The 11,187-nt window shown below is 38.3% G+C and overlaps 2 protein-coding genes across 2 annotated transcripts; one reads left to right on the top strand and one right to left on the bottom strand.

The window, feature by feature from the left end:
* Window positions 1–4,730: 4,730 nt before the first annotated feature.
* LOC120293726 lies at window positions 4,731–5,850 on the bottom strand. The gene is made up of 2 exons (XM_039313451.1): window positions 5,635–5,850; window positions 4,731–5,399 (listed from the first exon to the last, which is right to left on the bottom strand). The coding sequence occupies exons 1-2, from the start codon at window positions 5,848–5,850 to the stop codon at window positions 4,731–4,733; spliced, it is 885 nt and encodes a 294-aa protein (XP_039169385.1).
* Window positions 5,851–7,525: 1,675 nt separating this feature from the next.
* On the top strand, window positions 7,526–9,401 carry LOC120294139 (ankyrin repeat-containing protein BDA1-like). Its single transcript, XM_039314132.1, has 2 exons — window positions 7,526–8,271; window positions 8,397–9,401. The coding sequence occupies exons 1-2, from the start codon at window positions 7,696–7,698 to the stop codon at window positions 9,150–9,152; spliced, it is 1,332 nt and encodes a 443-aa protein (XP_039170066.1). The 5' UTR covers window positions 7,526–7,695; the 3' UTR covers window positions 9,153–9,401.
* The last annotated feature ends 1,786 nt before the right edge of the window (window positions 9,402–11,187 follow it).

Genomic DNA, 11,187 nt, shown 5'->3' on the forward strand with positions numbered 1-11,187 from the left:
ACATGACACAACACGACATAGCACGCTAATATGTCGTTTCTCAAAAAACATAAAATTCTGATACGTTGAGATGGGTTATATATTAAATATATATTTTTATATATACGTAATAAATTATCATTTTTATGATTATTTCAATCAAATTAATTTGAATTGAATTCATAAATAAATAATTAATTAAAAAAACCTATAATGAATATACACTAAAAATATTAATCCGTCATTTATTAATATCATTTATTGTTTTAATTTAATAAATTCAACTCTATTTCGATAATTCATAAAACTTGGACAAAAAAATAGGCAATCTATATTTTGGACTTGCATGTTAAATTTGTTTAAAGAGGAGAAAAAAACTTAAGATGCGAATTGTGTATGACAAGAAGTATAAGTTAGAAAAGAAGAGAATACTAAGTTTTTCTTCTTTCTCCATTTATTATTTTTATTATTGTGTTTTATTATTTCACACACACATATATATATATATATATATATATATATATATTTTGACCTCTCATTTATTGAATTTTTAAAATTGATTTTGATATCGAAATAACAAGTTAGAATTTCAACTCAAGTGTCAGAGAGTGTCGAAAAAGTTGACAAGATGTCGGATTGTTCGACATATGTTGATCGAGTGTCTGGTACATATTAAAGTGTCCACTATAAAAAAAACTCTTTGAGAGTGTGAGTTATCTAGGCCTGTCACTCCGCTTTTGGGCTGTCCACACCACTCTCTATTGCTGCCTGACAACGATCACATACATGTCCCGCGCCGTGGGCGAGGATGCTCTCTCCTGCTGCGTGACAATAATCACATGTGTGTCCCGCGCCATGAACAGAGGCATACTTGTCCGAAAGAAAATATCTCCAAGCCTGTCACTTTGCTTTTCAACTATCCATGCCATTCTCTGTTGCTGCCTGACAACGATCACATGCGTGTCCTACACCATGGATGGACAGAGGCATACTCGTCCGAAAGAAAATATCTCCAGGCCCGTCACTCCGCTTTCCGGCAGTCTGCGCTACTCTCCGTTGCTAACTAGTAGAATTAGAAACGTGAACTCTATGAGGAATGTCTTTTTTTCTTCTTTTTTTCAGTATCTCCCGTCGGTGGAACCGAATATAGTCGATGTCTTGGTCCTTGTGAAACAACTATTCATAGTCCTGAACCTTCGTTGTCGTCCTTTTCCTCTACGTCATTGTCATGTCGCTTCTCTAAATGCAGACTAGACTTTTAAAATTTACTAACGGGACAACTTCTTATCCTTGTTTCGCTTTTGAAATTTTTTTTTTGGTCAGAGCTTTTGAATTAAAAACTCTCATCTTTTTCTCAAAAAAGAAAATTATGGATGAAATATCTTAAATTTTTTAATGCTACAACTTACGATTTAAAAAATTTCAAAAATTTAAAATATCGTCGGAACCAATTGTTATATCATAAATATTTGTCAAAAGATGCAAGACACTATGCCATCAGTCAATTTTACCATTTATCAATGCTATTCCTCATTTCCGTTTATTACATGGCAGAGTTAGGAGAATACGGGTAAGCATTTTGTCTTATATGGACTGAAATGAAAATTTAAAAAAGGTTCAATAACCATTATGGTTAAGCAAATCTCAATTATCCATACACTAAAGGAATTTTGTGGTGCTTTTGGACGATAAACTTTACCATGAAACGACCTAGATTGCCCTTGGATTCTTTAGTAATTTTGTCACCCAATTGTCCTTTTACCCCCATCAAAAAATGTTGAATCATTGTGCGGACCAATCGCATCTAAGCGGCTTGATCATGTTGAATTCATGGTGGCACCCACACAATTCACTGTGAATTTAATCAAATTTGAAATTATTAAGAAAGGCTAGATAAGCTAAAAACTTATATCTTTTAAGTGAGACATTAATTCAATATTTGAATTAGGTAAAATTTTGTTACGGTTTACCTCATTCACAGGACTTGTTTTCTTAAATTTTCATTGTGACAGGAAATCTTTTCCAACTTTATTATTATGTGAATGAACTGATGTATTTATTGAAAAAGTCACTGATTATCTAATACGTTTTGGCCATCTAAATGTTATCATAAAGTAAATCACCTAACAAGTCTATTAAGAAATTATCGGTTACCTATTGTGTTTTCATGTACTGCCTTTCTTTGCTTTTCCGAGGTCTGAAGTCGAAGCGTGCAAATTGGAGAAGGCCAAAGGTTTTGAGAGTTCTTCCTTTTCTTCCTTTATTGGGGTAGTAGGAGGCTGGAAGATCTGGAAAAATGATCCTAACAGAGAAGACACATTGGTCTTTGTCGCCTTGCCGACCAAAAACCAAATAATAAATTCGCTCATTTTCTTTAGAGCAGTTATAATTACCTGGTTTAATTTAATATTTCTTTTTCCTCTTCACATTTCATCAAAATAATCCATTTGCTTTCATTTTCATCAGGTAATTATCCAAATTTTTGTTTGCTGCAAGTTCTAAATTATGAAAAGTAAGTTGTCTTTTTCTGTTGAAAGAAAATTCGAAAGATTTTTTTTCTACGGTAAAAGAAAAATCGAGATGCTTGCAAAAAGTAAAGTGTTAGGAGGCAAGAAAGTATGAAACACTATGAATGCTAGTCTTATTAGATCCAGATCTCTTAGAGAGGATAAATTTCCAATTGTGAGAGGAATTACACCTATCAACCCTTCGCGATAATTATAATAAAGCTCTTCCAGATTCTCCAATGATCCACTAGCATTTGGAAACTCTCATCGATTGCCATAAACGGACCATTTGGGAATCTTTTTCATAGGGGATTCTCTCTCGGAACCACCGTTTTTTATATTTTTTTCTGCTGAATCATTTTCATCGGATTCTCTCTTAATCACCATTTTCAAACCATTGTAGCCAGGATACTACTGCTTCTAGGAGTAGTAGCAGTATTATTATTATTATTATTATTTCATTTTATTTTATTTTTAAATGATATATGAGACCAAATAAAAAATTGGAATATTCTAGAATTAGATCTCATCCTTCTTAATAAGTTACTCTTTTGTTATTGGACTAAAACTGCCTGTGTTTTACAGTAATGGCCTTTTGATTTTATCTGAATTTTTATCAGCATCATTCAATTCGATCGGACCAACCTTGCATATCCTGCGCTTTTCTTTCAACTCCATGCTCACAGCCTGTCCCATTAGTTTAGTGAGCGCTCTTAGTTAGTAACATTATTTCTTACACCTACTCCCACAGACGAATTCACAACATCAAAAAGATGTTCTCTTGGTGGCCAATTCATCTGTAGAAGCAAAGACCGAATGTGTTTTTGAAGAATTTTCGTGCAATCTTATCTCAGAAACTTGAATGCTATTCTTGAAGTGATAAACGTGTTATAAACCCAGGACACATTTTATTAGGAAAATACGATACAGCGAATCACTTGCAAACATCACACAATCAACTAGAGAGAATTAAGGACATCAAACCAACATCAAACCAACATCTGACCTTGTCGAACAAACTCCATCTGACACTTCTTAGTAGGGGTGAGGTGGTTTAGGGTTGACCCCTGGACCGACACTGGACCGGCCCAACCCCGCCGGTCCGGTCCGGTTCCCAAGGGGACCGGGTCGGTCCTTGGTCTTGAAATTCCGGGACCAACACTTTGCGGGTTTGTCCTCTGGCCCCAGAGTTTTGGGTTGGTCCAACCTGGACCAACCCCGTATATTGTATTATATTATTTATAATTCTTTTATATATTCAAACCTAAGTAAAATGTCTATTATATTATATTATATTATATTATATTGAGATGTTCTATCAATAGCACTAATAGTAATTTCAATTTAAAACTTTTGTTAAGTATTAATTATGTGTTGTTTGTTTTGTTTTCAAGTGTTTAGAAGTTCAAGTGAATTAACAAGATGTGAAGTTATATATTCATGGTTTATATTAAGTATTTTGAACTTTTTATGATTTAATTGTATTTTACTAATGAATTTCAACTGCATTTTGCTTTTCAATTTGTGTCAAATGGTAGAAGTTTTTGAAGAGTAGAGTAGTCTGCGGATTTGCTATGGTAATTTGCTAGTCAAGTGGTGTGAAGTTCATTTTTTGGTTAAGTAGACTCTACATGATCAAATGCTAGTCAAGTGGTGTGAAGCTCATTTTTTGGTTAAATAGACTTTACATGATCAAATGCTAGTCAAGTGGTGTGAAGCTCATTTTTTGGTTGAGTGGACTCTACATGATCAGGAAAACGCTTTTGCATATGGTGTTATAAATATTAAAGATAGATGATTACAAGAACTTTCCATCTTGTCCCATATCTCGATGAGCGGTTAGCGGATACGAAATTTCTATTATTGTGTCATCTTAAATTTGTTAAATATGTATTGGTATTTTATAATTTAGTTGCACAATACCGTATTGTTGATGGATGTGTAATTTGAATTTGTAGGTTTTCTTTTTAGGAAGTATAAAAAATAAGACGAAAAAAATGATCGATCGGTCCGGGTTGACCACGGGAACCGGGCCGAACCCATTGGGTCGGTCCGGTCCTTAGTCCCGAGCTCAATAGGGTCGGTCCTCGGTCCTAAAAATTGAGGACCGACACTGTACGGGTTGGTCCTAGGGTTAGGGGGTGGCCCGGACCAGCCCGGACCAACCCGGACCATGCTCACCCCTACTTCTTAGCTCAACCTCAAGGAAAGAGAAATACCAGCATTAACAACGACAAATTAGGTTCATATACACATATCCCCTAGGTCGTCAAACGGAGAAAGCTTTCCCAAGTAAACTTCTAAAGCTTCCGCCAACCGCTTCTGGAACAGTAGAAGAAGAATTGGAATCATTAGCGGTAGCACATTCAACAATTCCACATTTATCAGACCAAACTCCTTTTCCTGCGTCCCGAACGGCAGGTAATATGTGTGGCAATAGTAAGTTTGAACCAATAAGGTCATAGAGAGAAGCATCGGCAGCCTGACGCTGAGATCTCTGGTGAGGCAAATGATCATCTGGACTGCCACCAAGAGTCCAAGTGTGTTGCCGGTCATGAAGACAATGTATGCTAAGTCCCTGCCATAAAAACCAGTCATATAAGATGCGTAGGATGCGGGGAAGCCTTCTGTATGATTTGTGTTGACTAATGCTTGAAATTTTGGCGGCTGAAGCACAGATTGGTAGGTTGTGCTCGCAATGAGCCCGGCGACGACCAGCAGGGCATTGCGTATGTCGGCCCTAGACTCTTCCCCGTGTTTGGCTCCAAGTGCATTGAGGATTCCTCTGATCTGTTTTCTATTTCCTCCTTTCCTTCCCACGAAATCTAGAGGCGTCTGGCCACAATTGTTATGGGCATTCACGGCCACGACCACGTCCCCTTGAGCATGCTTTTCACTCATGAAGTTAACCACCTGCAATTTAACATTCATTTTTTCGTTCTCATTGATTTTCAGACATCAAGATATTACCGTAAAATTTATGGCATGGACAGACATCCTTTATTCCAGTGATGATCAAAACAGATCCAATTCAATAGACTCCTTAGGTTAGAAGTATTTTGCATATTGAAGCGATATCAAATTGACACCCTTACTGAAATGACGCACCAGGAAAAGTGCAATAAAAAAAGGGAACGGTAGGATTTGCCTGGGAATTTTTTACGGCGACAGCAAGATGCAAGGCCGTATTGCCTTGGTCGTCCTGCCAATTGATCACGTGCTCCTTCTTTTGCTCCTTCAGATGCTCCACCAACCGAACGAAGGCATGATACTGGTCTTTCTTCACGGCGAGGTGAAGCCCCGTCTCCTTTCGGGCAGTTATCTCTTCAACGGATTCAGGCGAAACAGAGAGCAGTTCATGCATGACTTCATCCTTACCGTTTTCATTGTAGTTCGTGTAAAACGTTTACAGGTTTTGGTCTGTCTTCCCAACTGTGCCATTTAATAACCGAAATGAGGACTATCATTGATGAAGGGTAATGGCCGTACGACGCTAGCCATGTCATATACGACAGCCGATGCTCATGTTAGCAATAAGGTAATTCAACTATATGGCAAGATAGATTAAATTGGTACCGATGTGAATATATTTATAACTAAATAAGTTCTATTGAAATGTTTAAGATTGAATTGATACTAATATGATAGGTTTAAAACTTTTTAAATACTTTTTCCTAGTGCGAAAAATTTGCCCAAGTCTTTCAATGAGAGGAAAAAAAAAAAAAAAAACAAAGACAGCAATCTTATCCAAAATCAAAACAAGGATAATAAGTTAAATTAGGGATAAAGATGAGCCAAGATCGGATGTGGAAAAGTCTAGGGAAAAAAATGCAATTGAAACATTAATAACTAATTCCGTTCCAATCCAACTCAACTCTGTAAAAGAAAAAAGGAGCCGCAAGAATCTAAAAACGTGACAATATTTGAATTTGGCTAATGCAAATATAAAATCGATGCCCTAACAGGGACATAATATGCATTCTATATCAAACAATATAGACATCGGATCAAATAAAAAAACGCCATATTGCTGCCCTACATATCTGTAAATCAAAGAATTAAGATATGGCGTCTCAAAGCAGTTCATCAATTTCAATAAAGTGGCTCCTTAAATTGGTGCTTCCAACTAGGATCGAATTTCATAAATTAAGGCCGGGTTTGAAGAAGTGACATTAGAATTTCCACAGTGGCAAGTGACGAGATGCTAGTGTGATGACTATGGCCTAAAAGTTGCAGGTTTCAAAGACCAAGACATTGACTTCACTTCCATTGACGGAAGCGACAATTATTGCCTTACCAGTCCATAACTCCACGACCTGTCAGATCTGGGAGGAGATAGATGCTCTGTCCCTATAAAACAAAACAAAATGAGTTTCACGTTGTGACGGTAGGTGAAACCTAGCTCGTGAATTAATTGTTTTGCTCCCGAAAGGATGCCGCTTTGTAATGAATACCATCAACCGAAAGGCACTTCCGTAGGTGCCGTCCATTCCAGAACTTCACGTTGGTGTTATCCGCTGCGCGAATGATGGCACGTAGCATGCATGTGATCGTCGTCCGGCGAGGATTTGTGTCACTGGTGAGATGAGAGGTTAATGGAGACGATAACACCAACTTGAAAGCCACTTTGAGATAAACACAACTTGGAGAATATTTTAAAAATTGCGCCGCTTCAGGGGGGTATTTAAAATTTTTCCCGTTTCTTGATTTCTGATGTTTAAAATAGCCGTTTTATGACTAAAAGACAAACCGTTGGATAAAAAATAATGCCGTTCTTAGATGTTGTTAGTATTTGCATTATGGGATGCAAGAATATGGGGGGATTCTCAGCAATTGCAGCAACAATGGGACAAGGTATGGCAATTTTTATTGAATAGTCGGGTATTACAAGTGATAATGTGCATGGAACTTTGGTGTTGCTAGTTGGATCCACTGTACATGACATGACATCAATGCCTATTTACACTCTCATTCTCAGCCAACGACTTATTTCATCTGCTTTTGTCAGAGATATTTGCTTCAACTTGCACGCTGGACAATTTATTAGCCACTATTCTCAATTACCACAAGACTTCGCCTGGGAGCTTCTGGATAACTGTAATTTAAAGAGGAATCTAGGGGAAACTCTATATAATGGATCAACAATTTAACAGATTTCCGAGTCCCAAGGTGTCCCAAGAAGAGAGTGACCATTACTAGATCCCATCAAATGGAGAGAAGGTTACTAGAAGCAGCTCGAAAGGGCAATATCGAAGAACTGAATGACTTGATTGGAAGCAATGGGCTCATCCTTGAGGAGATGGCTCTCAAAGGAGCAGGTCACACGCCGCTGCACATGGCTTGTGTAGCCGGCCATATTGATTTCTTCCGAAAGCTCCTGAAGTTGATGCCCAAGTTCGTGGAAAAAGTGAATGCAGATGGTTTCAGCCCGTTGCACATCGCAGCAGCTCTAGGTGATTTTGAGATCGCGAGGGAGCTCTTGAGAGTGGGTCAACACCTGTGCTCTGTGAAGGGATGGGAGAGAAGAATCCCTTTGCATTATGCCGTTGTTAATGGGGAGCTCGATGTCATGAAGTTATTGCTCTCCGCTTTGCCTGAATCCATTGAAGAGACAACTGCCCGAGAAGAGACAGCACTTCATCTCGCCGTGAAGAACAACCGGTTTGAAGTGCTGGTTGAATTGGTGGGGCATCTGAAGCGGCACAAGAAGCAGCAAGTCATCAATTGGCAGGACAACAAAGGCAACACTGTCTTGCATGTCGCTGTCGCCATACAAAATTTTGAGGCAAGTCATGCTGTTCTGTTTTGATCATCGCTAGAATAAAGGATATCTCGTCCATGCAAAAAATTCTGTATTATCTTATGTCTCAATGTTGACGACAATGAAACAAAGACGGAAAAAAATTGTAGGTGGTTAACTTCATGCTTTGTGGTTTTGCTCGGGAGTTTGGGATCGTGGACGTGAACGCATTGAACAAGAGTGGCTTAACCCCTCTCGATGTCTCATCTCGCTCTGATCAAGAGATTAGAGAATTCCTCATGCAAGCTGGAGCCAAATACGGGCAATCAAACTTGCTTTCTTCACAAATAGACCTGGTGCACCGCGATGAAGATAATAATAACGGCATTACCAGCTATCAACGGTCATCACCACTAAAAGATTCGAACCGGGGAGAAGAGTCGTCAGACGACAAAGTTAGCAACCTGCTGGTTGTAGCCGTGCTCATAGCAAGTGCAACCTTCCAAGCCGTGATTCAGCCTCCAATCCTTTTTAAGAAATTCAAAATTCATATCAAGAATGGCTTCGTTGCAACAGTCTCATCTTTCTTAACAAGTCCCGTTGGCACGGATTTTACTTTGTGTATCTTCCTGGGCAGCAACACGTTCGGATTCTTGTTGTCTGTTCAGATGATCATTTGTCTCACCAAAAAACTTCCATCAAGGTGGCCGCTGGTGCTCTCCACAGCCGCGATGGTTCTTACTTACCTTAACTGCATGGCAAACGTGCCAGCCAGGTCGTTACACGATGAAGAATACAATCCTCCAAGAGCGTTCTTGATATTCATAGTGGCGATCATCATATCAGTTGCTCTTCTATTATTACAGAATAAAATAGCACGAGTTTTAGATGCGGTACGGGAACTATTCTCGAGACCAGCGTCCTAGGTTCTATGGACGGTCCACAAAAGAAGTTGTCGTCGTTAAAGATATCTCCCTACGTAAGGGTTGTGCAAAGAAACGCAAACTGTATGCAGCGTTGGAATTGAGTTTGTCGGTAACGCAGGGTATCGATCTGATACCCTTGGGTTGTCTCCAGTTGATAGTGTAATGTCCGCGAATGCCTTATCTTATTTTTCTTATTGAATGTGTCTTGAGCTTATAGCACATCTTTATTTTATTTTAGTATAGAAAATATAAGGGAGAATAACCAAAAAAGTCCTAAACTTATGGCAATTGTGCCAATTCAGTTATAAACTCTTTTTTTTTTCCCTAATTCAATCTTAAACCTCTTGTATTTATATTAGTTAAATTCATCTGGTCAATTTTGGCCGATTGGCGCCGACATGACACTGTTGGTTTGATGTGGCATTTTAAAAATAATATATGGTTAACTTTTTATTAATTTTTTATTTTTTTCCTTCTTTCTTTTCTTTTCTTTAATTTTTTACCCTCTTTCTATCACGCCCCAAACCTTGAAAGCGTGCCCATCCCTCGGTGGTTGATAAAATTGTGACGTCACAGGATATGTCGTCAACCCATTTATTTTATTGCACATGCGGAAACGAATAAATATCCCCTGACAGTAAACAGCTAGGGATAGAAAAACAGGAAACTGATTCACAAACAAAACACTCTTTTATATACACATTGAGTCATATACAAAAGTCTACCAAAAAGATCTATGCCCAGAAGTCTAGGTCAAAAAGGCACTATGGAGACTCAAACTCCAAGCTCTCCAGTCCTTGGCTCCGGGTTCTCCATTCTACGGTCCTAAGAAGAATTGAGCCCACGACAGGATGAGATATAAATCTCAGCGAGTTCACGCTCTAAACCCCGATTAGGAAGGTAATACGCTAAGAGGCGTCTTAACCACACTACCACACAACCATAGAGACCTATCTCGTCTCAGATCCACCCTACAGTTTAGCACAATTCATATCACAAACAGCCATAAAAACATGAGCAGCAATCAAACTCAATCAACTAGAACGCCACACTCAATTTCAACCAAGCACAATGGTTCTAGTTATAAGGCCAAATCGTTATGACATGTCCCATACCGTGTCACACAATTTGGTCCCATAACCTGACACATTTAACTGAATTAATCATGCATTCCTAGTTTTGATCTCGGCCCCATGGGCATGGCTTACTCGACGTTTGCTGGTCTTCTGGCATAGTCAGGCATTGTCTCACCCCATTTAGCACGGTAACGTCTCTATTAAACGGCCTTCCTGAAGCTGACCAAAAAAAAAAAAAAAACCGGCTTTCCTGAAGGAGCATAGGTCCAGAATCTATTGCGACTAGCTCTCGTTATCCAGGGGCATCCCATATAGGGGCATGTCCAACTCAACAGCTCAGGACAGGTTTTCTTAGCTAACACACGACCATTCAATCTCGGTTCAAGACACCATGCATTGCACTCAAATGTCTCAATTAAAATGGTGAACCTAGCCTATTTTCTTCGTATTAGAAATACACGGTAAAATAGTTGTGGGTGGGTACACGGTCAATTCGCACCGAGAAAAATTGATACTCTTCGTTTTCAAATCTCACTATTTGATATAGTATTTAAAATCATTTTCAGTGTCAAAACCCGACACCCAGTAATACCGAAATTTCCAAATTTTGAATTAAATACTCAGAATTGCAATCACCACTTAATTTGCACAATTTAACACTCAATTGCAAAAATTAACCACTCCATTGCAATCAGCATGAAATTTCAGTCATCGGCTATCCTAGTATATTTTCGGAAAATATTAATTAATTAAATAAATACCAAAATTAATTAAATAATTCAGTTTAAATGCAATAAATAGCAACTTAGGCCGGAAATGCTTAATTAACTGCCCGAACGGGCCGGGAAAATTTCCAAACCTATCTAGATAAATAGTACAACTACTCTAGTCGTTAATCTATTCGTTCTAACCACCTAACATGCATAAACGAATAATTAAATCACTAATTCTCTAATTAT

This window comes from Eucalyptus grandis, chromosome 5 (genome assembly GCF_016545825.1).
Source record: "Eucalyptus grandis isolate ANBG69807.140 chromosome 5, ASM1654582v1, whole genome shotgun sequence".
Lineage (NCBI taxonomy): Eukaryota > Viridiplantae > Streptophyta > Magnoliopsida > Myrtales > Myrtaceae > Eucalyptus > Eucalyptus grandis.